The sequence below is a fragment of the Apus apus genome, chromosome 2 (genome assembly GCF_020740795.1).
Source record: "Apus apus isolate bApuApu2 chromosome 2, bApuApu2.pri.cur, whole genome shotgun sequence".
Lineage (NCBI taxonomy): Eukaryota > Metazoa > Chordata > Aves > Apodiformes > Apodidae > Apus > Apus apus.
In genome coordinates this window covers 53,012,863-53,039,377 of record NC_067283.1, presented here as the reverse complement: position 1 = coordinate 53,039,377, position 26,515 = coordinate 53,012,863, and the positions used below count along the sequence as shown (strand labels likewise).

Genomic DNA, 26,515 nt, shown 5'->3' with positions numbered 1-26,515 from the left:
TCACTGTCCACTCATTAAGCTCACTCTTCCTGAATTTCCTAATGAGGATGTTATGGGAAATAGTATCAAAAGCCTTGCTGAAGTCAAGGTAGATGACATCCACTGCTCTCCCCTCATCTAGCCAGCCAGTAATGACATCACAGAAAGCAACCAGGTTGGTCAAGCATGATTTCCCTTAGGTGAATCCATGCTGACTTCTCCCAGTGACATTCCTCATTTTCACGTTTTGTGATGACATCCAGAATGATTTTTTTCTAACACCTTACCAGGGACAGAGGTGAGACTAACCAGCCTCTAGTTCCCTGGGTCCTCCTTCTTGCCTTTTTTGAAGACTGGAGTGACATTAGCCTTCCTCCAGTCCTCAGGCACCTCTCCTGTTCTCTACAACCTCTCAAAGACGATGGAGACTGGTCTAGCAGTAACATCTGCCAGCCCTCTCAGAACTCATGGATGCATCCCATCAGATTTATGGATGTCCAGTTTGGTTGAGTGGCCTCTAACCTGGTCCTCCCCTATCAAGGGAAAGTCTTCCTTTCTCCAGACCTTATCTCCTATCTCCAGGGTCTGGGATTTAAGAGGTCTGGCTTTTGCAGTGAAGACTGAAGCAAAGAAGGCATTCAATAACTCCGCCTTCCCTGTGTCATCAGTCACAAGGGCACCCACCTCATTCATCAGCTGGCCTACATTTCCCCTATTCTTCCTTTTTTATTGATGTACTGGAAGGACCTTTTCTTGTTGTCCTTGATGATCCTCACCAGCTTTAGTTCCAGGTGGGCCTTAGCGTTCCTTGTTGTATCCCTGCACTCTCTTACAATGTTCCTGTATTCCCCTCAAATGGCCAGACCTCTTTTCCACATTCTGTAAATTTCCTTCTTTCCTTTAATTTTTTCCAGAAGACCCCTACTCATCTATGCAGGTCTTCTACCTCCTCTGCTTGATTTCTTTCTCATTGGGATGCACCGGTTACGAGTTTGGATCAAGTGTTGTTTGAAAGTTGACCAGCTTTCATGGACATCTATACCTTCCAGAGCCTTGACCTATGGTATTCCATCAAGCAGATCTTTAAAGAGGTTAAATGTTTCATTCCTGAAGTCCAGAATTGCAGTCTTGCTCATTTCTCTCCTATTTCCACCCAAAATAGTAAATTCCACCATTTTGTGGTCACCACAGCCAAGTTTGCCCCCAACCTTCACATTATCAACAAGATCCTCTTTGCTAGTACCAGGTCTAGCAATGCACTGCCCCTCATAGGTTCCTCAACCACCTAAATCAGAAAGTTGTCATCAACACTCTGCAAGAACCTTCTGGACTGTGCATGCTGAGCTGTGTTGGCTTTCCAGTAAACATCTGGGTGTTTGAAATCCCCCATGAGAACCAAGCCCTGTGATTGTGAGGCTACCTTCAGCTGCCTGTAAAAGGCCTCATCAACTTCCTCATCCTGATCAGGTGGCCTATAGTAGACATCCACAACAGTGTCATTCATGTTGGCCTGCCCTTAATTCTCACCCATAAAATTTCAAAGTGTTCTTCCTTCTCCCCTGGCTGGAGTTCAGTAAACTCCAAGTGCTCTTCCACATAAAGAGCCACTCCACCACCTCACTCTGATGACCTATCTTTCCTGAACAGTACATAGCCATCCGTGCCAGCACTCCAGTCATCAGAGCTAACCCACCATGTCTCAGTGATTGCAATGAAATCAAAGCTGTGTGACCGCACACTGATCTCTAGTTCTTCCTGTTTATTCCCCATGCTGTGTGCATTAGTGTGTAAGCATTTAAAAGAGGGAAAAATACTGGCATGCCACCCTACAAGTGCTGAGCCGTAACCCACAGGCACCTCTCTAGCAAGCCCAGCTGTATCCCCATCCCCCTTCAAATCTGGTTTAAAGCTCTCTGGATGAGCCTTGGTAACTCTTGTCCTCTTGTTGCCCCCAGGCTCATTTCCAGGGGTTTTATTCCCTACCCCCTTTGAGCCTAGTTTAAAGCTCTCTCAATGAGCCCTGCTAACTCCTGCCCAAGAACCCTTTTTCCCCTTATTGATAGCTCTATACCAGTTTGCTAGCATACCTGGTGCCCTGTAAACATCTCCATGATCAAAAAACCCAAAGTTCATTCAATGGCACCAGCCTCTAAGCCATTCATTAATCAGTTGTGTTTTCCTAGTCCTTTCAGCATTTCCTGCCACCAAAAGAACTGAAGATAAGACCACCTGTGCTCCTGATCCTGCAAGCATTCAGCCTTGTTCTCTCAAATCCCTTTTCATTGCCTTGGGACTTGCCTTGGCAAACTCCTCTGCGCCCACCTGCATGACCACTAGTGGGTAGTGACCAGAGGGCTGCACCAGGCCTGGGAGTTTCTCGGTAACATCACTAACCCGGGCCCCATCAATCTATTTCTCTTTCACAATCCCGGATACCCCTTCATCTTTCCACCTCCTCTTTTAGCTCAGCCACTAGGCTGAGTAAATCATTCCCCTGGTCACAGCACATGCAGGTGCTCTCTCTGCTCTCCTCTGATACAAGTGACAGGCTGAGGCATTCTCTGCAGCCAGAGACCTGGACAGCTGCATTCTTGAGAGGGAGGGACCTCTCTCTGGGTCACCACTGTCATCCTGGCAATGGTTTTCACCTGAGTGGATCCCATGGCTAGGTCCTCTTCTGGAGGTCGATGACCACTAGCTGAGTTCTTACCGTGAGCCAAGAGGGCCCTGTTTGCTGCTCCTGGTCGCCGCACTCCCCAGGGGCTGCTTCTACCTGAGGGGGTCAGGCCACCGTCCCTCTGCCCACGCCCACGGTGAGTCAGAGCTGCTGCTCCCCAAAAGCTCTCACTCCCCAGGGACAGGGGCTGGGACTGACTGACTCCCTCCCTCTCTCTCGGCTTCTCTCCCTCGGTTTTGCCGAGGGTTTCCGCTCGGTTTAGCCACTGCAGAAGGGGTCCACCGGCACAACCCCTCGCTCTGGAGTCCCTCACCTCAGTGGCTTCACAGAAATACAGACAAAACACTTGCAAATATATGTAAGCATGATGAAGAGTTCAGCCCTTACAAACACCTCCAAAACAAATGAAAAATGCTTGGTTGATCTAAGCAAGGACTTCCCCTCCTTTCCAATCTGATTTCAGCAAGTATTAAAACAAGAGTAACCTCAATCATTAGTCTCAGTCATTATTATCAGACACTGATATAGGTGAGAAGGAACCTCTGGAGGTCATCTTGCCCAACCTCCTGCTCACATCAGGGCCAATTTTTTTTGTACAATAGGTGCTCTATCATCTTTTAAATGTAGTGACAGGTATAATGTGAAGAAAAATATAACTGAACGAAGATGAAAATAATGGAGCATTGTAGTAGTTTTGATTAGTGCTGCATATCATTTTGTTCTGTATTTTAAAACATACACGAAAACTCCTATGCCCCATATACCCAGTCGGTACCAACAGATTCCTACATCAGCAAGACAATGTAACATTCCATCATATGTAGCTCATAACAACATCACCTTCTTTTTGTAAATTACAAATTATTGCACCATTTATGCTTAAATGTTCTAAGACAGTTTAAAGTTCTCATTACTTGTGGTATATGGTATTCGTTTCATGATCAAAACATCTTTACCATTTTTATGAGATTTCTCTGTAATGTGCCTACAGAAAATGCTGCATTTTCAAGCTTACTTTATTCTTCTATTCCCAGAGCCAAAAGGCAGACCTACTGGATTACAGTACTTTGACATTTGGGTGATACTTGATCACTCTGGGTGTTTTTGCACAAATCATTCCATCACTCTGGTAGTAATATTACCCAGTGCCAAGGCCTCCCTTCCAACACTGGTTTCACCATTTATGCTTGTCTATCTCAAATTATCTACTACAAGTGTTGCCCACAATCTCAGGAGATTACAAACCTTGATTAACGTATGTTTTCAAAGAACACAGAAGACCTTTGTAAAACGTGAAAACCAAATATAATGCAGTAGTAAGTATAACCATGTCATCATAAAAAATGGTTACTATTGAGTGGCAGAATAAGGAAACTGTCAGTTAATGGCATAACTGTCCTTATTGTTGTCATCAGAAGTTGTACTAGCTTGCATTAATTTACGTAAAAACTGCATTCTTAGATTCAAACATCTACACAACTAAAAGCAAACTGTTAGCACTCCTACCTGAGATGACAAGAGATTGCAGTCAATGTGCAGTCCTCTCCCTGTCTTGTATCTCTGAAGTAAACCAGCCATAATTGCTCCATATGTATACAACCCAGTAGCAAGGTCTGTCATGGCTACTCCTGGTCTAACTGGCTCACCATCCTAAAGAAAAAGAAAGCACCCCAAAACAAAACAAACAAACAAACAAAAAAAGAACAAGAACAAAAAAAAAAAAAAAAAGGGAAAGAGAGGCAAAACATTACTTTTTGTTATGCTACATTCTACCCAAGATTCATCTGAAAGAGCTTTCATAAGTTTCTGGATTGCTAACTGCAAGAAAAAAATAGTGTCTTTGCGTGAACCGAAGTATAAACGTACCACTGAAAAACAGATTATCTTGCAGTACCTCACAATACTGTAACTTTGTAATGCTGTGATCTGCAAATTGTGAATTATTTATTTATTATGCTAGTTTTTGCTTTAGTAACATAATGCTTCAATTCATCAGTTGAAAAAGAAATAGCATTAGACACAACGGGTAGCTGACCCAAGCTACATGCCTGTTTGAAAGGCAAAATGTTATTTCTTTGCTCTTTTCACTCTCTTTTTCTCTCTCCTCTCCTGGCCTTCCTCCAGCCATATCTCAGTTTTGCATTTTTCAGAACACACATTCCAGGCTTCTAGCAGGAAAGCAAAAACAGCACTGCTTTGTTTACGCATGTACACGTTATACATGTCAACACATGCAAATTCTTCACCTTCTGACCAATAATCACTGGAAAGTTGTTGGTTCAAATATCCTTTTACAGTATGTCATCCCTTTTTCTGGCATCAAGGGCAGAATCTTCATTTTACATCATGCATTTCAGAACTTCCCTAATCGTTGGCACAAAATATAGCCCCTCTGTAATAAATGGCAAAACCAACTTCTTATTTCAGTCAAGGAAGGCTTGTACATAAAAGCTTAAAAATGCTTCTTCTAAGACTTTCTCCCATTTACTATTCTGAAAAGTTCCAGGTCAGATGTTCAGATTCCGGTAGCAATTGCTTGCCCTAAAGTATTGCACCACAAAGCTAATGGGATTATTTCAGACTTTCAGCACATAAATAAGCCTGTCAAAAGCCAACTTAAAATTGGTATAACTGATAAATAATAACTGATTATCAAAGTTTCCATAAATCTCTTTAAACTAATTTAGCATAAATTCATTAAAATTGGATTTACAGAATTACTTTGTCATGGCTAAACTAGGAAATGTAATCATACACAAAGATTGCAAGAACTACATTTACTGATAATTATATAAAAAGAGTGTCTTGGCTTCACATAAAAAATATAAAACTTATCTTCACCATGCTTTTTATCTTTTGCACTCCAACAGGATCTATGTAAGTCATATATATACACTTAAAATTACTTTAAGAAAAAAAAAAACACCATGGTGTATTATCAATTGCATTAATAGGTCAATTCTGGGATAAAAGACTAGTACAATATTTTCTGCTTAGAGCTAGAAAAGGGTGCTATTTTATTCATGTCATGAAAGTTACTAAACAAAATTATAAAATCTGTATGAAATATGGCAGTTATTTTTTGTTTTAAATCTCAGTTACTGTCATTCAAACTCTGTGACTATCTATAGCCTAGATATTAAGGATTATGTATAAACCACACTTTCTTAAGGTGTAAACTGCTTTAGGAAGCACTTATTTTTTGAAGAATCTCTTATTTCTTCTTTCTCCATGCTCTACACTAAGCTACTTCAACTTTCCAAGACAATGGACAACTCAAAGGTTTAATCCATTTCCCACCTTCCTTGTACCCTGCTCCAGGGGAAAACAGGAAAGTATTTATTTATAGGCATACTAAGAAAACTAATATAGCACATGAGAAGGTTCTTGCTTTTCAGAGCTACTACTGAGAAATGCAAGAGAAAAGATGTAACGTCTGCCCATAATATCTGCTGCAAGTTCTCACTTTAAATCATACTTTCTTCATTGCAGCCAAGACACTAGGATGAGAAGAAATAAAAAATACTTAAGAATTTGCAGAGATACACAGCAACATCCTTGTTTGAAAACACTTCCTACTGCTTTCAAAGTGTCATTAATTTCACCCTTGATGGAAAAACTACACTTTGAAGATATATAGATCAGACATAAAAGCCTTTATTCCAGCACTTTCTGCATTAAGTACTAAATTACCAAATGTTTTAAAGCAAACACTTCCTTTGCCTCAGTAAAAAGATTATTTCTAAAAGTACTTTCACAATTTTTCCTTATCGAACACTCCTACAAACTACTAGCACTACACTGCTATGTTATTTTTAACATGTTGGCTTTACTTCATCCTAACATCCCACAACCTATAATGCTCCAGCAGTCTACACAATTTCCATGCTTCACTAGTCTTTCTACCAAGATCCATGAGTAGCTGCAAGTTTTCACCCTTTAATCAGCCACCAGTGCCATAAACCAGCCTTTCTATGACTAGATGCATTACAATAAATACTGTGAAATGGATTCATTCAGGTTTTCATCTCTGTCCTGCAGAACAAGGGATATGAAGCTGCTTTACATGAAGGATGAAGCTCCACACACAGATACCTTCCTTTAGACAGAGCTTCTGGCAGCACAGCAGTACTTTTGTGTAGCTAGTGTTATACTAGGCCCCTAACCAAAGTAAGGACCTGTACAGTAGCTTTTATTCAAGCACATGCCAGTCAAAAGAGATATTACTCTTCTGGCAGAAGGAGATAATGCAGCCCTAGTCAGGGAGAAAGTGCTCTAAGCAAACAAAGCTGCCATCCAGGCTCAAGAGCTGGGATAACCCCCAGTTAGGGGAAACACCAGGGCATGAACTTCGCTAATTTTAAAAGATGAAGATTCACTCCAGTAGAGAAGACTTTTTCTTCCATCACAACACTTTGTTAGTGCTCAATCTTACCACCAATTCACACTTTTATTCCTAATTTTTGCCGTTTGCTCAGTTCCTTACAATTTGTCAACACATTCCAGCCCAGAGACAGCCACAACACTCTTTGGAAGCTTCCTTTTCAGAGGTTTGGGGTTTTTTTGCTCTTTAACATAATTCTCTTCCAAAATTTACATCAGTAATATAAAAATGATCCATTAAAAATGAAATTACATGCTTAATAAAATTATTCTAAATCCAGTAGTCTTTACAGATGGGAAATAGCTGCTGAAGCTAATATGAACCAGCAATGGCTATATTTTTCAACAGCTCTGAGCTATATATCATGTGTACTCTTTTGTTGCACTTGGTTTGGTTTTAAGCTGAAGAATGGCCCCTCTGGTATTGTAGATCCCAATCATGTCTTATTCTCTCATGTTCAGTAAAACAAAAATATTTCTTCAGCAAGAAAAAATGCAGCACCATAAAGATGCCCTGAATATTGAAAACTGCACTTAATGATTCACTTGGAGATGGAAGGGATTTAGACCCAATTTGATTTTTATTTAATTAATTTCAAGTTATTGCCTTAATGAGTCATAAAAATTTTCAAAGGGATATTCATCTGGTGCTGATGTATCCAAATATATTAAGTAAAACCTTTCCATTCAGTAAATATGAAACTTGAATGTGGTGTTTAACCAGGAAATATCTACAAATTATTTCATCCAGGACAACAAAAGTATTGTCAGTGAAAACTTTGTCCTTTTAGCATATTTTAATTTATGTAAAGAAAAACTAAGTGTGACCTATAGCAACTACTTTCATTCAAAATGGGTTTGTGGTACAGATTTACACAAAACAGATTCCCCTCTATTGCTTGTAATTTTTCATTAATACAGTAGAATTTCAAATTTGTATGTTTCACACTTTTCTAATACAGAGGTAATCAAGTACAAGTGTAAAAGCTTTAATTCCATGCAGGTTTCTGCACAGGAAAGCACGGTTTCAAGATAGCATCCTACTTACTGTACACTGAATGTGTCAGGTTTTGTACAATCAGGAAAAACAACAGCACAAATGCAGTTGTTTGTGACTGTAATGTTGCAATTTTGCAGAAGTTATAGCTTGATTTCGAGGCTCAGAACTTTGCTCAGAAGCATTTCATAATAATCAGCATTAAGTCACTTCAATAACAACTATTTTCCAGCAAATAAAGAAAAGTAAGCCATTAAGAATTTTTCACCTACTACCATCCCCAAGTCCTTCTTCTCAGGACTGCTCTCCAGCCATTCTCCCCCCAGCCTGTATCTGTGCCTGGGGTTGTGCCGACCCAGGTGCAGGACCCTGCACTTGGCCTTGTTGAACTTCATGAGGTTGGCACTGGCCCAACTCTCCAGCCTGCCAAGGTCCCTCTGGATGGCATCCCTTCCCTCTGGGGTGTCAACCAGACACAGCTTGGTATCATCAGCAAATTTGCTGAGAATCCACTCAATCCCACTGTCCATGTCTCCAACAAAGATGCTGAATACCACTGGTCCCAATACTGACCCCTTGAGGAACACCAATCATCACTTGTCTCCATTTGGACATTGAGTCATTGACCACAACTCTCTGGGTGCTGCCATCCAGCCAATCTCTCAGCCACCGAGTGGTCCATCTGTCAAATCCATGCCTTGTCAGTTTGGAGACCAGGATGTCATGTGGGACAGTGTCAAATGCCTTGCACAAATCCAGGTAGATGACATCAGTTGCTCTGCCATTATCCACCATCTCTGTAGCCTTGTCATAGAAGGCCATCAAGTTGGTCAGGCATGATTTGCCCTTAGTGAAGCCATGTTGGCTCCTCCTTATTTTCCAATCACCTCCTTATTTTCCATGTGCCTTAGCAGAGTTTTCAGGAGGAGCTGTTCCACGATCTTGCCAGGCACAGAGGTGAGACTGACCAGCCTGTAGTTCCCTGGGTTTTACTTTTTCCTTTTTTTAAAAGTAGGGGCTGTGTTACCCTTTTTCCAATCAGTAGGAACCTCACCAGACCACCATGACCCCTTAAATATGATGAACAGAGGCTTAGCAACTGCATCCGACAGCTCCCTCAGGACCCATTGATGGACCCCATCAGGTCCCATAGACTTGTGCACTTTCAGGTTCTTTAGATGGTCATGAACCTGTTCTTCTTTTACAGTGGGGGATGCTTCATTCTCCCAGTCCCTCCTGGAGCTCTTACCAGTGATGCAAAGTCATTGAGAACCTCAGCTTTCTCAATATCCTGCATAGCTAGGTCTCTCATTCCTTTCAGGAGAGGGCCTACATTTTCCTTGGTTTCCTTGACTTTCTTTTAGTTGGGATGCATCGCTCATAGGCCTGGAGAAAGTGATCCTGAAATATCAGCCACAAAATTTCTCTAAGCTAAAATGGAATATATATTGCTATTTGTTCTAGCCATTTAAAAAATGTCAGATATATGGGACATTAATTTTAGCATCGTATTAATAAAATGCTTTGTAATAAGCTGACCACTTACGTCTTTGAAACAAAATCATCCCTCTATAAACCAGAAAATGGCTTTGTGTAACTGATGAAATAAGTTAATAAATACTTCAAATAAACAAAAATAAGAAGCAAATTTTAGCTTATTTAATAATGCAAGAGAATGAGTAAGTTTGAATTAACTGCTAAAAGCCCCCAGTGAATACCTAGAACTGTTACTAGCAATGATTAAATGACTCCTATTATTGCATTGCCTCAAGTCCTGGTGAGGTGATGTGAACATCTGGACTTCAAGTGTAGATCTTAAGATAATTTTTAAATAAAATCCATCTTCATAATGGCCACCAAGGACTATTACTCTCATACAACAACATACACGAAATTTTCAGTACAATACTTGTCATTCACACATTTGCAAAGCTTTACGATAGTCCTGTTTATTTTCAATTTTTCAACATATTTTTCTGTATTCATGTAGTACTAATCATATTTGCCCCTTTTTAACTGTTTATACTCCCATTTAATTTTGTTTAGCATATTTTGAGGTGCGCATGAAGTTTCTGGCATTATACCAGAAGTACAAACCTGCACTTTACAGACACCAGGGTCAGAATGTAAAAATTACTTGCACTACTGTTCCTGTGATCAGCCATTACTTCAGTGTATATGTGCATTGCACATTTGAAGAGAAGTACCTGTAAAGACTGCACTCAACTTCATGTCTTCTCATTTTCTGAAATAGGATATCCTATGAGTACGTATCATGAACACAGCAGCAATGGGCAGACCATCTTAGGACACTAGGCATGAGATGTTTTAGCTTTCTCAGTCAAAAAATGCTTGACTTTTTTTTTTTTTTCTTAATAAAAAGGACTCTGGTACCGGAGAGTTCTGTTATTTGCCATTGTTCTTGGCAGAAAACAAGTCTATTGGCAGAATATCAATCCTACAGTAAAGTTATGTCCACATCATGCGTGGTTAATTTTCAATAACTTACTCAAACATGAATATCTGACACTAAGTACAGAAACTTTATAAACTCCTTGTTTATCTAGGGCATGCAAGTGTCATACTCTGAAGATCTGCACTACTGCTCCCAGAGTATTAAGAGCACCAATATACAAGACTATCTAGTGTTTATGATGCATAGAACAGACTTGTAAAACTATCTCACTTGAAAAGTGACATTTGGAGACCACATTCCCTGCATCTGTAGGTGATTCCAGACAGCTTAAGTAAACGCCTATTTGACCAGCATTTTTCTGAGGTGAAGACACACATTCTATGTATTCCCAGAATCCAGATACTAAAGTATCTCTGTAATGCTTCCTGCACTAATGACACTACCAAAGATCTTGGATATCGCTAGGAATAGCAGCACATACAGCTTTTCCAGAGCCACTAATGGCATCTCTCTGCTTATTTTCAGGCAGGATGATCAAAAAGACAATTTGTCAGAGTTATCTGGATGGCTTCACAATTTCTTCTTTTAAAGAGGGAATATCAGTTTCAAAGCATGGGAGAGACTTGCCACACGTATGTATGGTTCCATCATCTGGGTGTCAATGTGTCAGTTACAGCTCTTGAAGTGACTACTAGTGGTCATTAATAAATTGGCATAAATTGTCAACTCATTCACTGGAGATTTAGGATACCATTTTTCTTCTATTTTCTGTTTCTAGGGCATGTGCTTTGCAAGCCTGGATTGAAATATCTGGAGGACCTGAGCAGTATAACTTTCTTAGATTCCCAGAGAAAAGACTTCTTGTTTGACTCAGGACAGCATGCATAACAGATATACGGCAAGTGAACATAAGTTATCTTGCTCCATGCAGCATCAAGTTTTAGTACATGACACAATGATGCTATTAAATTTGTAAGTTGAGCACCATACCTCATGCCCTGTGATATGCATGAGACCAGAAATAGCAGCTGCAATGGAGTCGTATCCAGCTCTCTGAACCATTGGACCAGTCTGACCATAACCTAGAACAGAAAGAGAACAATTAGTAATTTAATCAAAGACAAGTAGAACACAAACACATATTACTAGTTTAGTACAAAAAGGAACCAACCAGCATTTCCCACAGGCCTTTGTTCACAAGTTGTCCAGATTGTACAACCACTGAATACTACTGTATTCTATTTATTCCTGCACATTTTTAAGACTAAACAGTTGGATTTATCCTGTGTGGGCTGATAATATGTTTATCTTAATTCTAGACAGATTCCTGGCCCTGCTACATTACGTTCACTTTCACCAAGAATTCCTTTTTTAATTTGATGGGTCAGCTGAGGTGAGATTCAGATGTGATTTCAGATGCTCTATGATATCTCTACAGGCCTGCAACTGCTGTCCAACAGGGCCAATGTTGCCTGTGTTTTATCTCCACTCTGTAATAAAGATACCTTGAATACCACAAATTATACTAAAATCATGACACATGAATGGTTTAGACACATTAATTGGTCCCCCCTTGCTTCTCCTAATTTATTCCACATCTAAACAGAGCTACCTTCAAAATAAATTATTGTTTACAACAGAGGACAAGGCTCACTCTTTAGCCAATAGACACAATCTGTGTTCCAAGAGTTACAACAATGAAATGCAAAATACAAAAAAACTTTTATGGATAGACATAAATACAGTTTTGTTCAGCTATAGAATTAACTTAGAATTAATAGCTGTAGCCAGGATGCTTTTCTCTGCTTTAACTCTTCATGTTCTTCGAACAACAACCACAAAATCTTCCAGTTGCAGAGATCTTGCAGGGTCTGCTGAAGGGGTCGCAAATCCAGGTATCAATCCTATTCCCCTGCCAGGGATTACTGCCTATATATATATACTGCCAGTATAATCTAATAATTTAGGGCTGAAAGTGGAGGCAGTTAATGTACTGGGCCTGTACAGTGCAAAGACTTTAAGAGGCCCGAAAGCCAAGTCTGGTTTTCTTTTATGGAGTCAGTGACCACCAACAAACACAGAGGGAAGAAGTCAACAGCAAAGATGCAACATGTTCAATTGTTATTATTAGAACTAATAGAAAACATCATGGCCCTTAAGAATCAGATTTAAGAGTCTCTCCTCGTCAAAGAGTTAACAAATTCAAAAGCTATTCTCATTCTTCTTTTCCCTTTCAGGTATCTCTAGGAGAAATCCCCAAATTACAGGAGTAAAGCGTTAAGAAATATTTTCCACACACAAGATGTCTAGCTTGGCTGACAATTTTAAGGCAATGTTTCCGTACTAAGTTTTAGCTGTGAGGACACTATTAAAATTAAAATATATCATCATATACTGCAAGATAAAACTTCTTAAATCTCCTCAATTTCTTCTTATTATTATTCTTCCAAAATAATATTTTCTATATACAGACAGTCTGTTTGGTAGACGTGACAGTCTAAACATTGGCTTTGTTTGATTACAGCACGCAATTAAAGATCATAAGTGACCGGGGTAATCTTCCTCAGTTCCTTCACTTGGACCAATGCTGTTATGTACAAAATTCATAAATGACTTCTAATGCACAGTGCAAAAGAATAATAATCCCTTCAATCTAGAGTTAAATAACTTTGTTACTCCAATCAAGATTTTGAAAACTGCGTCAAGCAAAATGATACCCCCTAACCATATCCATTTCCTCATTGTACCACAAACTTAACTACCTAGTATCTTTCTGAAGATAACAGATCCACCTTGGGCAAAGCTGAGGAGGAACTCAACTTCTCAGTGTCACATGGAGTATCAGGATACTACAGCCAGTACATTGACCTCATCAGTGTAGCCTCAAAACAAACATTTTGGAATAAAGTATTCAACACAATTCTTATGCTCAAATCTGCATCTTATTGACTTCACTACTCACAAGAAAGAATAAAAAAACTACCAGTTTGCCCAGTTTTATTCAAAATCATGTCTCTGGCAAGAGCTGACTGTGAGACCCTAAAGAACAGCTGGTGACATTCCCTTTCATATTTACACACTTAGGTTTACAGAAAACAACAGTGTTTTCCTTTTCAAACTAATAGGACTAGCAAATAAAATATGGTGGATCCACCCAAAAATGCTCTGAAGGGCTCTAACTAGACATATACCATTATCTCATTGGAATAAACTGCAGCATTAAAATCATTTAACTGTGTGGGGCCACTTCAAAAACAAAATCTTGCTCAATAAACAATAATACTCAAAACAACTTTAATTAAATAGTGAAAAGCATATTGAAGTAAATGAGAAATTATGTACTGGTCTCAATTATTAGCAAATAAAAGACATCTCAACACGCCTGCTCACACAAATGTTTTCATAAACAGAAAACATCTGAAAATTAAGCATTTAGTACGTAGACAGACCAACTGTAAAAAGCTTTGTAATGCTCCTCTGGTAAGGACAAACATCCGTTCCTCAAACACTATATTCAGTAAAGGTGATAGGCAACAAGTCATGCATTTTTTCCTACTGGTATTTTACAAATACATGTTTTTAAAGTCCTTTTGACACATTATAACAGCCTGGTTTCAAAATAAAGCTTATTATTTAATAGGTTTCTGGTAAAAATTAGAGGTTCAGGGAGTATTTAATGAGTTTACACAGGTCATAATAAATAAAAAAAAAAATAACATAATTCTGCTTTAGATCTGAATTCTGAATTGACAAAACTAGTGCGGGGACATAATCTGTTGTCACTGGAAATTGTTTGCCCCAGGAATTATAGACATTAAAAATGTCTGCAAGAAGAGGTAGCCATCTAACTGTAAGAGTTAAGTGATATATAGCAATTTCTAAAAATGCTAGATCTCTTTACCCAGACAAAAATCAAATCAAATGTTGAACATTACTATTCTAGTAAACTACACAGGTCAATGGAGCAACTCAGTACAGATGTTTTAGAAATAACTATGAACACAAATACGAGAAGTTTGACAAAGTATACAATTTATATTCACAAAATTTTCAGCCTGGTGCACAGATCTTCACCATAACTGTAATATACACACATATGTATGTATGTGTGTAGATATATGACTGTGTGAGCATACGTATCTGAAACAACTTCTCAAAGATATAAAAATGCCACCTGATGTTTATTTTTGTCCAAATACTCTGCATGTTCCCTCACACTTAAATTCAGCATGCAAAAGCATAGCTTTGCAATTACACACACTTAACCCTAAATACAAGTTCCTGCTTAGTGTATGATAGCTAGTGGCTTTGCAAGCTTAGGTACAATGGAAAATACTTTGATACTAAGAAGATTAAATTCTTTTGAATACAGGAATAGATGGTCTCTGAAGATAAAATAAGGCAACCGACTACACTCTTGCTCTGAACTGCCCTCTAGTGGAGCTTACTTCCCCAGGCTACGGTCAATATTTAAATAGTCTTTTTCTACCAGTAGATAATTTATTTTAGTCCCTTAAATCCAATGAATAGGCTTTTATTTTGGGGAATATGTTTCAGAGGAGAGACAAAAGAATATAAAACTTAAGTGAATAAATCTGAGAGTTTTCTATATAATTTCAGCTGGAGAGGGAGCTTCATGGATGTGTAATCTCAGGTAAAGCTTTAGATTTGTGTAAACTGGAGTCTGGAAAGATGAAAATAAAGTTGCACCTCCCCTAAACCCCTCTTCAACTCCCGAAATCCCTATTCTGCACCTTGCACAATTTATTCTGATACCTGCCACATCCTCACATAACTAGATCTCAAAATTGTTGCAGTATGAGCTCTTTTGCTCTACTTGAAAATGTACATCAGTTTCACAACCAAACTGGTTACTAGACATAATAACCCCCAGGTAGATCTTCAAGTGCCTCCTAAAAATTGTTGTTGTCAATGCATTATTTAATCTGCATAGTAAGCATTTGAAGCACCCACAAACACAAACTCTAGCTGTCCACTAAAGGACTATTTGCTTACTCAGCACAGTCACTTACACCTAAATCTTCCTGTTCCTATCCAGACCCTGCAGCCAAGTCAGTCTTCTACATAAGAAAGCGTACCTTTGTTGTCTTCATGTTTGGTGAGCAAGAAAAACAACTGGCAAGTATGAAGCAAGTTGCACTGGCTGCTTGGTATCAGCTTAAAGGAAACAGGCCTTTGTGGCAGGTGTTTACAAAGTGAATGCCACAGCCTTCCACCAGCAGTCCTGTAGCCCTCATAATTTTCACCAGCAATCCTGTATCCTTACCTCAGCCAAGAATGGAGAAACTGACCTTACTGGCTCTATGTAACATCCTTTGTTTTTCAGAACTTTCCAACTGCTTAAAGATAAATTTGTAGCTGAAAATTTTGAAAGAATTTTCTTAACTAAGATGATCACCACCTCTCTTTGTTAGTCTGTAGCATAACACCCACCATATGAATGTTTAAAATTTCACATGCTTAATGTGACATAAAAAGAAATACCTCTGTTCCTGTATCTATTTATAATTTTTTTTCATATTTGGGAGAATATGACAAAGTTTTATAAAATAAGGTAGCTAATATGGAATAATGCAGCTCACAGCTGTTCTAAAAAAGTCTCCAGTTATTTGATGGACGAATACTTGATACAGAGCAACAAGAGAAGATTCAAGATGCTCAAAAATATTTATCTAACAAAAGTGGAAGATAATCACGCCAAGACAAAAAGTAAATTATAATAGTGCTAAGATCTTCATTGCTAGCTGGGAGCATTTCAGAAGTAACTGTATGCAAAACACTGACTATAATTGCCTGAAGATTCATTTGATAAACTGAATTGAAACAAACACATTTCCCATAAATATTGGCAATATATATCCATTCCAATTAAAAAAAACTAATTTAAAAAGTGAGACTGCTGCTATTATCCAATTAAATTACACCTCTATTAATACATCACAATTCCTGACAAATGGAAGGACTGAAAATATTTCTTTATCCCAGATTTTTCTACTTGAATCAGAGAGACCTAGTAAAATAAAGACACGCTTCAACGTGAAATAAATCTTAGCAGCTTCTCTAGGGTTGGTGTGGCATTCCTACTCTGATGAAAGAGGGCAAATTAGTCTGAAACATCTAAGTCGCCTCTGACACAATGAAACTAACCATTTCTGTGCTTGGTGTCCAAGTGCCATGTGATGGCACTCAAGCCTTGGAACATTCCACAGGAAAAATTATAGTATTTGCAGACATCACATGGGACAAAAGTTTGGGGAAAAATAACATGTCATAACAAACTACTGCTAGTTTATCCACTTTAAAATGGTCAATATATTTATCACATAAGAGACATACTTTGCTTTGGAATCCACCCTAAACGATTCTGTTCTGAGAGACAGAAATAAATATTATGAAGTGAGAAAGGTCAGGTTGAAGATTAGGAAAAATGTTATAACAGTAAAAGCTGTTAGACTGCACAAAAGTGTTATGAGTGAAGCTGCCAAATGCCAGATGCTTAAAAATGTCACACTAAATTTAAAAATGCTAGCAAATCCATTTCCAAAAAAACTGTTAGAAAAACAGACTAATGTGTCTTTCTAGGTTTAGCTTTATAATACCATGTCAGCTACAACATAGCTTTATTTCATTTTTGCCAGATGACAGTGGGATTTTTAGCTACATTTATGGCAGACATTCTTTGTAAACTTTCAGAAAGCAGGCAAACCAAATAAACAACTTTGTCCCAGACGACGTTCCATGTGTCCGTAGATCCTATTCTGTTCCAAGACATGTACTGAACACACATTTGGACACCTCGTCAGCTTGCTTAGGACTTACTGATGATATGATGACAGGATTCCTAACGTGTATACAAACAATTCATTTGGGCTAGGAGCTGCCTGAAAGCATCTGGGATAAACAGACACGAACGTGTTGCAATATCATCACTTAAAGGACAATTGCCCTAAACCAAATATTTTTATCTAGACTACCTTAGATTCATTTGGGATTTTTACAAATGTTAACAAAAGTGCTTCTTCATTTCTCAAGTTGTTGAACATTTGATTTGTATTTGATGAAATTTAACATTTTCCTCAGGATAACGGGTGACAGTTTGTACCTTCCTTAAAACAGATAAATAAGTAAATCTTAAAAATTACTAAAAGCATAGGAACCGGACGGGAGACAAAAGAACTCATGCAACACCTGAATTAGCTAATCTCATTTCTTCAATACAATTTGCTTTCAAGCTAGTGATGGCCCTGTAATTAATCCCTACAGGAAAGTCTGAATACGATTGTGTGTCATAAAAAGAAAGGTCAGCATTTCTCATTATGACCTTTGTCCAAAATATTTGTATCACACGCTAGAGAAAACCAAAAGCCATCTTTCTTCATGATTTGATAGAATCATAAAACTTTGGGAGACCAAAGATAAAACACATTGTACTAAAAGGAGAGGATAAACCAACACGGAGACATGCTGTCAACACAGCCCAATTCCCTGTAGCTGAATTCCCACATGACAAATGACATTATAAAATCAGGCTGTATAGGATATTCTGAGCAAAACATAGAAAAATATGTTCAACATAGGCATTTCTACAAATAGGGACTAAACACTGTCATAAATTCAATCCAGATAGATCGCTATCCCTGCTGAATAACAAATTAATGAGAAACACCTTTTGACTTGTTCTATTGCCAAAAGAAAACATTCAATTAAAGACAGCTTACATCTTTACTTAATAAAGATTAATGAAACAAGCAGAAGAACACAAGCAATTCTCTGTGACGAGAAAAGCCAAAATCTAACAGACGCATTACATGAAACTTTGCAAAGTCAGAGCTGCCAAATACGTTAGCAAAACGAGTAAAGACTTTTGGAAAATGCTTGCCATGTGTTGGTCAGAAGGAAAGGAAGTACAACTTCCTGGGTAGGCAACATTACAGGAGATCAGAGCCGAAACAAAAAAGGTGAAGTCAGAGCAAACTGTCAAGAGAGATGAAAGGAGCTTAAATAAAACCTCAAGTCAGCAGGCATAAAATCTAACCAACGATCTGATAAATACACTTTATTTCCCAATTGATGATTGGGAATGTATGCAATATATCAATTTATTGTTTTTACACATGCCCATTTAGACATTCTAACCCTGCATTTTAAACAAGATCAGGTGTTTTAAATTGGAAGACAAAGATGAAATAAAAATATTAAATCAAATGCAAAACTTTCTGCTAGGATTTGGCTACTGAAAGACTGGAAAGGGACAAACAGCAGTCTCAGCTAGTTGTCCAACTCCTTTCAATTTTCATGCAATTTGGGTACCCAGCCTCACACAACTCTGAAAACACCAACCACACCTCTGGGACACGGCTACAGATGATTTTAAAATGTGGCCTTTCAACAGGCTTTTCATCTAGACTGCAAACTTCTGGGCCGTATTTTCTAGCTTTTCAACATGCCAAATATAGGTTACAAGAAAGTACTTCTTCCCTCTATAACTTAAACAGTAATTACCTAAGAGATGATATAACTCTCTTTTGCTAAGTCAGCTAAAGTTTAACATGCCACTCTCTGAATTTCAAGGCAGAATCTCAGAATCATAGAACGGCTTGAGTTGGAAGGGCCCTTAAAGATCATCTAGATCCAGAAGTGGCTTCCCAATCTAGGTGGAGGGAATCCTCTATATGATCTCAGAAATCAGATGTGGCAATATGGCCATTTTCAGGAAATAAAATGTCGGTTAAGAGCTTAAGATTTTCAATTACACTCAGATTAAGCACTCAGCCTTTTTACCCCACCTTTTAAGGAGGCTGAGAGTAGCACAGCAGTGGCATTCCCCCAGAATCCTCCCAGGTTGCAAAACTTACAGAGAAACTAGCTAAATACTGAGGGAAGCTGGCTGTAGTAAACTCTGTGTGTCTTCACCTACTCTGCCAGAACTCCTCCACCAACCCACCTCTTCAGTACTATTACTAGGGAGCAAATGTCTGTGAGAAACACCTGGCTAATGCTGGGAATCAGCCAGGAGTCAACAGAAAGACAGCAGACTTCAGCTCAACAGATACTAACAATCTTCCTATTTCTGTAGTGGAAAAAAAATGTGTAAAACTAAGAGTACCTGCAAAGTGTCTTTTCTATGAATATTTATAATGCTATGGCCCAGCAGTACAGTGTCAGGGTAGCCTCTGAGAAGTCTCAACTCTGAGGCCACAGATATACAGTAGTCTCTGATAAAGACGTTACTATCCTACAACCCTATGACAGAAATTTCAAATAACTACTTAATTACGTAATTATTTCTTATCTGAATTATTCTAAAGGGGATATCACCTGAACAGACTTTCATCTGCTGTGTCTCTATGTAGTTGTACTGACAGACAAATCTGTGCAGCCACGTCCAGCGAAGAAGCTGACCTTGACTAAGTGCTCAACTGCACCTCCATATGTGGCCCCACAGATGAGTATGTGTACCAGGGCCCTGAATTCTCCCTCTAAGATCAATTCATCATCCCTAAAGGGCCATTAGTGATGACTAGCAGAAGCTGGAAAAGACTGTCAATCTCAACATCAGTATGGATTTTGTTCTAAACATTCCAAACATTTATTCAAAAAATTTCAAAACAAAACTGTAAAGTTTAATTCCCAAGAGGATTAAGTTATATAGAATAAAATCCATTCTTAAATTTTCAGGCTGTCCTCTCAACCCAATAACTTTACTGACAGTTTTTGATCCTGACTATAGGTCTATTTGGTTGATACACACAAAATGCGTTAATAGCTCAACCCTTGCTCAGCTCAAAGAATGAGCATGCACCTACCTCTTACTTCTGAAATCATGAATTGTAACATGAATTTCATTTGCAATCCCAATATAACATTACTTTTCAGTGCACTCTAATGGATGTAAATCCTAGCTTTAAGTTTAAATGAACTATTCTTGCAGATCAGATGGAAGCAGAAAGTTGCAATTACTTACCAGTATGTTAGCGACTAAGTGAACATAAAGAAAAGTTGGAAGAGCCTTTTCTTAGAAACCCGTATGAAACTGATCTTGAATGTTCTTAACATTAACAGATTCCGAGATTAAACTATGAATAGTTAAATAATTGCTGATCATTCACAGGAATTAATATGAGCCATAGTAAAATGTAAATGCATCTGATTACTTGAAACAGCTGAATCTAATAACTGATTATTTCAATGTATTGCCTAACTTAGATTTTCCTCTACTAACAGATTTTGCCAATTGGCTCCTTAGGAAGGGTCATATGTGAAAAAAAACTTGCCTTCAGAAAAGAAAAAAATATCTGTAGTGGACACAACTGATACTCCACATACTTGTTTATTTTCTCCTCTCTAAAGATTTTCCCAGCACAATTACATCTAACCAGATGGTCTGACTCATATTGCATTGATGAAAACCACCTAAGTAAATACAATACAAAATACAACAAGATACCAGTTTTTCAGACAGGAAAACAGAACAAACTTTTAATTGGAGAGAGCACTTACACATCTTGGGGACATCACTTAAGAAGGTTTCCAGAACAGCAATAAAGTTAATAGAACTAGAGCAATTTATAGCAAGAGAGATGGTATTTTTACTTCCAGATCATATATTTTACTATATTTAGTTTTTCCAGTTTGAATGTTAAAATAAGTTAGGATTCATTACTAAATTCATTCCCATGTATCTTAAGATCGTGACTTTAACTGGACAGAAGTAAAAGAAACTGACAAACAATCTTATAAAATACAGCCTGAGCAGGTACATGATATAAGTTATCGCTTCTTACTGTACAAAAAAAATGTAGTTTTATATGAGTAAACACCTTGTAGTTGCAGTTCCATAGAATTACTTTGAAATATGTACTCGCCTATAAGAAGTTACAAAATTTTGGCCTCCCTTACTCCTCTTGGAAAGGTGGTCAGGAGTCACCGCAAGACTTGATCACAATGGCACTAGGTACCCCTATCCTGACTTTGCAAAGCCACAAGAACTCTTAACCCTGGACAAGAAAGAAATACTATTAGAAAGTTTTTCTTAATGTTTAATTTTACAAATTTTTGGCTGAAATTTTGGCAATTACTTCTTATCCCATATATCACAAACAGATTATTCTCTCTCTATACAATAACCTTTACTCATGGGAAGGCTGTTATGCACAAACCTATTCTCATTACACCCTTACTTTGCAATAACATCTAAGCTTCCAATGACACGGTTTTCTCTACAAGACAACTTGCAGATCAGTGGGTTACAGCCAACTCTAACATAAACACTGGGATGCAGAATGCTTTTAATGTTCAAGTACACGGAAAAGTGCCAGATACTGCCACATTTTGGTTTCTAAAAATTACAAAATGCAGACAGTTTTTTAATAATTTCTGTCTTCTACACCCAAAACTGTTTTCTTTTTCTTTGTTAGCTACAGACAAAGTGGTTTATTTTATCACAATATTTAAAAAACAGAAGTAATGAACACCACATGCTTACTGGGAAACATTTTCAGGTCAACACCAGCTACTTACAGTCTTCCCTCCAGTCTAACAACAGCCATAGATGATAACGCGAATGGGTATAACAAAGACACCAGATCTTTGCACCATTTTAATAAGTCATATTCATTTATTTTGTGAAATCTCAAAAACTTGTGATTTTAAACAGTAAAACAACAAAAAAATCCAGAAATCCTCCCAAATAAGTCAATCAGGCAAGGAAACAAAGATTCGTAAGACAACATAAAGCAGAAAAGAAGGCTGCAAGACAGGGAATTCCCTGGAAAATATTTCCCCTGGAAACCAGCAGAGATGTTTTTAATAATAGCCAATAAAATGTTTGGTGATCTTTTCTTGAATCTTCTCATTTGAATATTAGAATTCAAACACAATAAATACTGTTTTACAAAAGCTGACTTCAGTGCTTCTGAAGCTAAAATCTCCCAGTTTTATTTCTGTTAACTTAGCTAGGCACCAGTCCAAGTATAATAGCTACTGAAAAATAAACATTAAACCATCAGTAAGTGTCTCCACAATTGTACTGTGTTGCTATGCTGTTCATATTCAGGATTTCAATGCCTAATCTGGTTTCATTCACTGTAAACTAACCCAGTGTCAAATCTTACAACTCACAGGCTTTCTGTCTGCCATGGTATTCTTCATTAGGACAGAGTCCAAAATCCTTAAGTTTCAGATTTTACACAAAATACTGCTCATTTCAGGGTGTTATTTAGATGAAAGAACAAGCAATGAGCATGAAGTCGTAAGGAAAATATTACATCCATGCACAGCTGAAAGTCAATACTTAATTTTAAAGCAAGGAAGAATTATGACTTGCTCATTAAATTTTGTGTAGGCTTCATATTGAACAGGAAATGGGAACAGCACTCATTTTCAACTGTTTCTTATTCCAAAATTAACAGTATTTTGGACATTCAGGTTATGTGTGACTGAAGAAATAACAGTGGAAAAAATAGTTAAGTCCTTCTACTAGGATGCTTAATGCCAGTGCAAAAGGCTAGCTCAATCACTTAAAGTAAACAAATAAATAAATAAATAAATAAAATGCACTCTAGCTGCTGCTCATGTGCTGATGACAGAAGCAGCAGAAACTCAAAAATTTAGTGTCACTCAACTAAAAATCCCACCTTCCTGGAGGTGCATAGCAGATCTGAGTCACGCAAGGATATCAATCCTACCAACAGAAGAGGGGTCCTGTCAGCTCCCATCTGCTTCTCAGCAAGTTTTGCTTCAACACACCTCCTTTCAGCTTCCACTCTTTTAATATTAGTTTGGATTACTGATACATTTTGGAAGTTTGGTCTGTTCAATGCCAGAGTCCTTTGGTTCTCCAGAGGTACTGGCAAAGCACTGCAAATATAGGGCAAATATAGCTTCCCAGATCAAATTAACTCCATACTAGAATGTAAAACCCTTACGGAGACACATCTCTAAGCAGATCAGTTTTACCAGCAAAAGAAAAGTTTTGCCATTATACTAATATATTTGCTAATGGCTTCTACCAAAACAGCTAAACCAGTGTTCACACCTCTTGACATTCCTGATGGGCACAGTGGTGCTGACAGAAGCCTGTTCTATTAAAAAACGGCCTCATGCTCAGTTCCAAAAAAATTAGTTCAGCAGCAGAACTTCATAGAAGCTTCCTCTCCTAAATAGGCCTGCTTGGGATCCCAGTATGCTCATTTTGGCAGCAGCAGAGAAATAAATATAAACCCACCAGCAATATGAATTTAAGTGGGAAAATGAACCTTTGGTTCTGCACCTTGACACAGAATAACAATGTTAGTCCCGTTCAAGCAGGTATCTTTAAAGTTTGTTTTTATTCCGAAACACCCTAAAAATGCACCTCTGACATATTTCAATCACCCCTGAATTGAATACGCACTTTTTGTGTATAATACAGGTTAAAAAGCATTGTTGCTATCACCACTAGAAAAACTTACAAACTCCAAAAGCCAAGTCCACTGCGCTTCTCCTTCAATTAAGAGCTACCAAGCTGAATTGCTCTGCAACACACACCTGTCAAACCTTGTTGATTCACATTTAATTCTTCAACCTTTTGAAAAGCATGTTCTCCCAATAGGTTGTCAAGGTGTGCTTAAGGGGATTCACACATGCAATTGGTATTTGGGCAACACTTCTATTGATAACACTCCCGAGGCACCAAAGCACAACGTATCTGTCCTTATGCTGTGCTAATAACAGGCGTAAGATTTTACCTGGTGTCTGAAAAGCACAGAGTAGCCACAGAAATATGAAAAGAAATGCACTAGTTCAGACTCAAGGCCCAGCTATCTACATATTCTGTCTGTAGGAATGGAGAAAAACAGGACAAGCCTATCTAGTATTTTTCTTGAGTATGCCCCTCAGCTTCCAGCTGTTTGCAGCTGGCAGGTGTCCTGAATAAGTAGATAATGCTTTAAAGTTTGTTTGTTTGTTTGTTTGTTTTTTACAGGGTTCATCTTTAGAGCATAACAGAAAGGAGATGTAAAGTTATGTGACAGTTCCAAAATCAACTGTTTAGGGGTAAGACACACAGAAAACCTTTGCAAGTTTTAGGTGCTTAGCCTAAACAGATACTTTCAACTTCCTTAATTACAATATAAACAAGAACAACAAAACAAAATCATCTGAGGATTTTTAACAATGTTACAGTATTCTAACAAGAAACCCCAAAAATTCAAATCCTATTCATCAGGCTTCCAAAACATATGAACCTTAAGAAGTATTAAAAGACATGAACAATAAAGTAGAATAATTCAAAGTAATCCCATTATTTGTCGTCTCTTTGCAAGTCTGATTAACAATGAAGCCCTTGTTTCCCAGTCCTCCTCAGAATTATTAGGATTATTTTTTTTGTTCAAGAACAGTAAAAATTATCACAAAATAACTGCATACTAAGAGAACACACCAAATACTAAAACTAATATGGGAAAAAAAATAATACTGGTTTTAACACACTGATGTAATGTTTTTAATTTCTGTCCAGAGAAGGAGAAGAGGTAAACACCTGTTTGCAAATGGATCATCTGTGATACAAAACAGAGACAGCTGGGGAGATATAGGAGATCTTCACAAGAAGCAGAAGTTAACATCAAGTTCCTTGTCCAGCATCAGAAATAACCCCCTGCTTGTGTTCTTGTCCTTCAGCAGGATAGTAATTAGCATCATGGGTTGGGAAAATAAAAGCTCCCATTGGATCTCATCAAATAGTTTTGACAAAGTGGTCAATCGTGTGAAGGTGATAATAATATTTGCTTTGTTTTATATATCAGTAACATTTACAAAAAATAAATTTCAGGTACTTAGGATTGCAGTTTATAGTCCTGTACTAAGTATTTTACTCTGGGAAGAAATACTGGCCACAAAGTGCCAATCCTGAGGCAGCAGACTCTCTTCTGGAATGGGTCTCATGCCAAGCAAAAGGAGGTTTGAGGACTTCATAGGTAGCTCTCTACAAGATAGAGTGAAGTAGAGGCATGATACTATCTTAACATTTATTAGCTAAATTAAGCAAATCCATAAAACATGATAGTCTCTAAATATGTATGGGCAATTTTCAGAACCCTCAGCCATAGAACCATCTCCCATTAATCCATGTGGCAGAATGGTAGGGGTTGGAGCAGACCTCTGGAGATCATCTAAACCAAACCCTCTGCTAGAGCAGGTTGCACAGGATTGCATTCAAGAAGTTTTTAACTATCCAGAGAAAGAGACTCCACAGCCTCCCTGGGCAGCCCGTTACAGTGCTCTGTCACCCTCCAAGTAAAGAAGTTTTTCCTCATGTTCAGATGGAACTTCCTGTGTTTCAGTTTGTGCCTGTTGTCCCTTGTCCTGTTGCTGTGCACCACTGGAAAGAGTCCAGCCCCATCCTCTTGAAACCTGCCCTTCAGGTATTTATAAGGATTTATGAGATCCCCTCTCAGTCTTCTCCAGATTAAACAGACCCCAGACTCTCAGCCTTTCCTCATAAACCTTTCCCCTAATCATGCTCGTAACCCTCTGCTGGACTCTACCGAGTAGTTCCTTGTCTTTCTTGAACTAGGGAGACCAGAACTGGACACAGTTGTCCTTCCTGAAGTTTGACATTAACAAAAAACATCTTTTAGTCCCAAACAAGTACTGGGAGTACATTGACAGCACATACTGCTATACCATGACAAATAAATCAACAAGGCAGGCCACAAAAGCAATGCAGCTATTACACTTTAGGATTAATTTACCATGCTGGCTCCATCTTTTCTATACAGCACTATCAAGTGACCTAGATGTATTCTGACTGGCCTCAAAAATTTTCTTTTGGTAAGGGAAAGAAGCTAAATAAACAGACCAAAGTCATTCTCAATGAATTTACCAGTAGAACTACATACTACGTAAGACCATCAATTTTATAAATTCAATCTCTGTTCCCAGTTCTTGCAGAAATTCATATTTAGAACTAATATAGTATTGAAATCATCAGTTTATTTGATTACATATTAATGGAAACCTCAGGTATCAGAGTAATTACTTGTGAGAAGATTAAAACCCTCTT

General features: G+C 38.1%; 1 protein-coding gene across 6 annotated transcripts in view; it reads right to left on the bottom strand.

Moving 5' to 3' along the window:
• The window catches only part of SUGCT (succinyl-CoA:glutarate-CoA transferase), a 323,003-nt gene that overhangs the window by 271,319 nt on the left and 25,169 nt on the right, over positions 1-26,515 (bottom strand). For 5 of the 6 annotated variants that reach the window (XM_051610119.1, XM_051610122.1, XM_051610123.1 and 2 more), the window contains exons 7-8: positions 11,443-11,534; positions 4,163-4,306 (exon numbers count right to left, since the gene is read on the bottom strand). In XM_051610119.1, coding sequence (XP_051466079.1) covers positions 4,163-4,306; positions 11,443-11,534 — 236 coding nt within the window. The remainder of the gene's footprint in view (positions 1-4,162; positions 4,307-11,442; positions 11,535-26,515) is intronic. The other variant, XM_051610121.1, reaches the window with a different exon arrangement.